At 37.2% G+C, this 5,738-nt stretch overlaps 1 protein-coding gene across 1 annotated transcript; it reads right to left on the bottom strand.

Moving 5' to 3' along the window:
- Positions 1-640: 640 nt before the first annotated feature.
- Positions 641-5,727, bottom strand: LOC136432827 (uncharacterized). The gene is made up of 7 exons (XM_066424355.1): positions 5,567-5,727; positions 5,211-5,323; positions 4,881-5,089; positions 3,553-3,593; positions 2,985-3,050; positions 2,652-2,736; positions 641-2,107 (listed from the first exon to the last, which is right to left on the bottom strand). Exons 3-7 carry the CDS (start codon positions 5,045-5,047, stop codon positions 1,972-1,974), a joined length of 495 nt encoding a protein of 164 aa, XP_066280452.1. The 5' UTR covers positions 5,048-5,089; positions 5,211-5,323; positions 5,567-5,727; the 3' UTR covers positions 641-1,971.
- Positions 5,728-5,738: the final 11 nt, after the last annotated feature.

Below are 5,738 nucleotides of genomic sequence, written 5' to 3' on the forward strand. Positions count from 1 at the left end.
GGCTATGATGGACTTGAGTCGTTGTTGACTGCCATTTATCTGCAATAACGTTACCCGGTCACCGAGAAAATAAGTCAGTGTCTTCATCCAGCGTTGTTACTGTGTACGTGTTTAATACTTTTCCTGTTTATCAACAGGATAACTAAAACTGTTATTAACTTGTGACTCTCATCATAAGATAAGTTGGCACAACCAGCTTCACTCCAATGCTTACAAGTTACGGCGGATATTTGATATGCCCCTTCCCCCCAAGGCAGCGACAATGGAGCGACCCAAATTCTCATACAAATACACTTCTTTCTTAACTAAGTTCAAGCGAATTTCATTAAGAAAGAAGTGTAACGTTACTAGTATTTTCTAAGTTATCTGAGTTTTTCTGTCTTTCAAATCCTCATTTTAATCTAATCATGTTAATATTCAATTCATAAAGTTATAGGTCATGCAAATTAATACTAAATCAAGGATGGGACAAGTTGAATTCATGTTAACAGAAAACCCACGTAATATCATTGTATTCCTATAATTGACTTTATCAACGTGGGGCTATAAAGCTATCAGACCTCTTGGCGTCACAAGGCGCAACCGACAAACACAATGTAATTATTGCCGGATTAGAAAATAATTGCACTGAGGCCGGAAATTGATGTAATATTGTGAAATGATATAATCATGATAATGAGACAATATCCATACAGAAAGGAGTGATGAAAAAGACCGTTAGCAGTTAAATGTAATGGACCTAAAAAAATTACAAACCAATAGGGTGATTACAATGAAACCCATTTCAGAAAATGGTAGCAAATAACACACGGACGCCATATATCACATTACAACTGTACAACAGATTTCGTTTGGACATGACTTACAAAAATTGTATTGTTTAATTTGCAAATACAAGTCGGCTCCTACCGCGTCATTAATGTAGAATTTATTGAAACTGTCATATGACAGGTTGGATATTGAAGTCGGCAATGTTATCTACCGAAGAAAATCATTGATATAGAGTATAATGAAACTGTTATGTAATTATTGCATCGATCTCGGCATATGTTTCACAGTTAAACTAATTAATATAGATTATCTGATATAACTATTAGTATTATGTAATGTTTGCATATTGGAGTCGGCATATATTACATAATATAGATATAAACAATTTATCGAAAACATCCTACATTGATATCATATCAACAAGTTGTAAAGCTTTAGGCAAGGTAATAGTCTCTACAAACAAAGGATTTTCGTATCTTGAAATATATTTCCTTCTAGTCCAACACAGCCTGGTATTTCATGAGATATAATAACTAGCTGTGTTTAACGTGCAAGCATAGAAAATTTCATTGGGAATGCCGAATGGAATGGCACGTTATGAATATATGCATTAAACATTGTGAGTATGACGTTATGAAAACTACTAGCAGATTTCCCCCGTAACGATCTGGCATCTCTTAAATATATACAACAGCTTATATAAGATATAACGATGGACGAACATCATCATCATATAAGATATATCTAAGTGCACAGATAGAAACAAGCTCGAAATTGCAATTGGAGTTGCCAAGTTGTATTTCTCATTTATTTTTAAACATCATAAGCGTCAGTTGTTGGTTTATTCTTCACATAAATATATGTCAGTATGACGCTATGTTCGTGCATTGCATGGATTAGCATTAACTTATTAGCTACAAATCCTGAGAACATAGATTTATGCATTGTTGCTTGACATTTCCGTTCTGCATGAAACTTTTCACTAAGTTTAGAGTCTTATATTTAATCATGAAATCCTAACGCAGAATTTTGAGAACCTCACAGGAATTCTTATTTTCGTAGAACTATTGTAGACTGTTTTAAACAACGCTTTCTGCTAGATAAATAACATAACTAGCGACCCACGTGCCCGCGAAGCAGGTGCGTTACGCAAAAGGACGGTTACACCTTCATATAGACACAGAGAAATATTTTGAGACATTAGTATTTGAAGCCATAATCATTTATAATTATGGACGACTCGCTGTACCGTGATAAGCCTCTCGCTTCAACTGTTGAACAAGAATTTTCCCACCAAGGGTTCTTGGCCTCAAGTTTGGATTCATAGTCCTTTCCCCTGAAAAAAAAGCAAACATACAATGGTCACAAAGTATAATAGCAGTACCAAGGGAAGTTCCTAAAGGGGTCAAAGTTGACCTCGATTTCGTCTTCCCAAGACCTAACCACATACCAAATATCATAACAATGAAGGCATAGACACGGCGAAAACAACACCTCCGTTCAAGTAGGTAAAGATTATCAAAGACTCTTGGCAACTACATAAACACAACCTGAGGGCTGTTAGTGAGAGTAAGCAGAAACATATACTGAAGCATACACGTTGTCAAGTAGTGAACTCAAACGTTTATTTCTCTATTGATATCACTTATGAAACTATTGATTCTTTTGCCGCCCCATTCACGCAAATGCTGCATCCGTCCAGTGTAGTCTCGTTCACCTCCACCCACACATTGTTGTGATGAATTTTATCAACCTATTTGACAGATCTAACGTAAGTTTATTGACAGTGATATCATTCCGTACAATAAGATCCAGAACGCTGGGGTTAATCCCTCTGCTAAAGCAAACATTATAACATATGTAAAACAATCCCAAAATACCTGTCATGTCTGGTGCAAAACGCAAAGATGGCCGCAATAATCAGAATCACTACAAGGGCAGCCAGAGCAATGGCAGCCACGACAGCTGCGTGGAAAAATAGAGGTTTAGAAATACATCTTCTCAGTTCATGATATTTGAAAGTGACTATGAACTGAATGCTGCAACATCGGCATTAAATATTTCTACGTGTCTTTGATTTTAGATTTTATTAGAACTGCAACAGTGCAATACACGTGAGACACTGGCAGCTATGATATTGTTTGTGTCGTGACACACACACACATAATATACCCGTTTTTACATCGATATATATATATATCATTGACACTGACCTCCACTGAACATTTGATCCGATGTGGCCCCGATACCCTCCGTCGGTTTTACTGGCGTAGGGACAACTACGTAATTAGAACAGAAAAATAACCAATGAATTTATCATCTTACAATCCTATGATACACATTATATTTTTCAGAAAATTATATATTTCAGTGCCGTTACAGTCTTATCGGACAATGCTTATATCACATCCTTAACACTACTTCATACACAGTGCATTTTGCTATCTGCTGTATAATGTAACGTTATTTAAGGACCGTCTTCTTTCAACACAAATTGGCACACACGACTAGTCGCTTAGTAGTCAAGATGTAAAAGTATAACAATATCCGGGCACGTTCTTTAATCAACAGTAAGTGAAAGAATGAAGCTAAATTTCGCAAGCTCATGGTAATTGTTTAAAGCATGGAACGTAAAGTGTAGGGGTGTGGCGTGATCCTTTCTTGATTGAAGGTAACTTTCATTTTCTGTGAGTTAACTCAACATAACATATCTACTGTGCATATCGACAAATATAGACAACGTTTGAATGCATGTAGTTTGGGGTTATATAATATGCCTACCTGATGAACAGTATGCAGTTTCGCCGTCAGGCTTATAGCATCTGCAAAGAAAACATTTCGCCATTAGAATAAATACACCTAACGTTAAATTAACTAAATATCCTTGTCCAGATCTTGTATATGGTAGAGGATAAACACCACTTTCTAACTGAATGACCAAAATATCGCACTTCTGTCCTCTCTTATTCCAGGGCTCTTTTCAATGGATGAAAGGAGTAAAATGAAGTACATATTCACATGATAACCCCAGCATTTGGAATATAGTACAATACATACGACCATGCCCAGACATTAGAAAATTCCAACAACAACAAGATTGGCAACATAAAAAGATGTTGCCATGGCGACGGTGGTCTCTGTTAACGTTTTCGTTTTTAGCCCACATGCAAATAAGGACCTCGCATAAATCATATCAGTCGATCACCTTCTCTACCAAAATAACACAAGTTGTCTGATGTATGAAAATCTTGTTTTCACAAAAGAAGATATCGTACCATTTCCTCATGAAATGAGGCCCTCTATGCAAGATTTGTGTCTAATAGTGGCCACATTTATTAAACTTCCAAATGGTGCAAAAATGAAATCCCCATCATTTACCACTATGGATTTATAGTATTTTGTCATTAATTATGCAAATTAAGTATCAATTTGCATAATTGATATCTATCGATATTCATCTCTTTCTCAGTTACATATGTCATGTGTTTGAGAGTCTTATAATAGAATTCAGCTGATTTATTAACTGTCCTCATTAATTATGCAAATCAGATATTGATTTGTATAATTGGCATATGATTATGTAAATCATCACTTAAGCTATCTACACAACAAAAATTATGATGATCCGTCATCCCCTTCTTGCGTTATTCTCTTTCAAAGTTTGAGTCAAAATCAGCTCCTGCAGTTCCAAAAAAAGCCGCTAGGGGGTACAAATCTACAGGACATGTTTTCCTAACAAAGAGCTATCCACCACTTAAAAATCATGACTATAGCATGTTCAGAAGACGAGATTTGAAAAGTGAAAGTTCCCCTGCAGTACAATAGAAAGTTGCTAGGGGGCCCAAAATCCAATCATTACAAGGTCTCCCACAGACCTACCCACCTACAAAATATGAAGACAATACATTCAGGCATTCTTGAGTTATCGTCCCATGGACTTTCACATTCCTGTACAATTCCTAGAATTCTTGCAATCTGCACACAATATAGTAAAAATTTGGCTCGCCCCTGAGGCGTCGCCAAAAAAGAGTGTACAAGTACTGCACAGTACATAGTTGACATACTGTGTATCACACAGAATTGTAGAAAAATGAGGTTATATTTCTTACAAGTCTGCTGGATCCATGTTTAGCGTGTTGCTGCCTGGGTTGTTTTGAATTCCCTGTGTAAACGCGTCTCTAACATGACTCTCGTTGATGCCGGAAGACTTGTTGACGTGCAGGACAATATCAGCGATGACACTGCCATTGCGGAAGTCTAGGACAGTAACGCCCATGAAATCATCTCTGAAGGTGCTGTTCGCAAGGTAGTCCGTTATCTGTTAACACAAAATGCACATATAAACTCTGAAAAACAACCAAAATATATAGACATAATACAACAACAGGCAGCAAAATGACAATATGTTTAGATTAATAAACATTGCTACGTTGACGTACCTGATTTTTTAGTAGAAATGCGAGTCTCCTAAACTCTCCAGAATTTCTGTTCCGAAGGGCATTTGTGAACGTTCTTCCTGGGAGTAGCTGTTCGAAATGGAGCTCTTTTGAGCCTGGAAAAAGTTGCAAAAGAACACATTTGACAGGCATATATCATGTATATAGATATAAACTAGAACACGGGGTATTCCGTATCATCCGAGGTACCAGCCCGACCGGCGCGCCGTCGGGCGATCCGACCCACGGGAGTGTTGTATAACTGTTGTGCAATACTATCAATATTGTCATCTAATTAATGCTTGGAAGGATGTAATCTACTAACGTTTTAGATAATTGTAGTATAACGATCGACATACCTGGATCTGGTCTACAGGTGATTCCGTCCCCAATGTAACCTGGATCGCAGACACAATTTCCAGATGGGGAATCCTTGATTTCACAGGATGCATATCGATGACATGCGTCCGTACAAATATAAAAGGCTGTTGCTGCAACAGTCGCCAGGCTAGCCTCAGCACGTGATCATTA

Source organism: Branchiostoma lanceolatum, chromosome 4 (assembly GCF_035083965.1).
Source record: "Branchiostoma lanceolatum isolate klBraLanc5 chromosome 4, klBraLanc5.hap2, whole genome shotgun sequence".
Classification (NCBI taxonomy): domain Eukaryota; kingdom Metazoa; phylum Chordata; class Leptocardii; order Amphioxiformes; family Branchiostomatidae; genus Branchiostoma; species Branchiostoma lanceolatum.

Excerpts from the sequence above, each read along its gene's own strand:
- LOC136432827 (XM_066424355.1), bottom strand. The coding sequence starts at position 5,047 with ATGGGCGTTACTGTCCTAGACTTCCGCAATGGCAGTGTCATCGCTGAT. Across the intron at positions 3,051-3,552 it reads AACTGCATACTGTTCATCAG|TTGTCCCTACGCCAGTAAAA; the intron begins GTAGGCATATTA and ends CTAATTACGTAG. Across the intron at positions 2,108-2,651 it reads TTTTGCACCAGACATGACAG|GGGAAAGGACTATGAATCCA; the intron begins GTATTTTGGGAT and ends CTTTTTTTTCAG.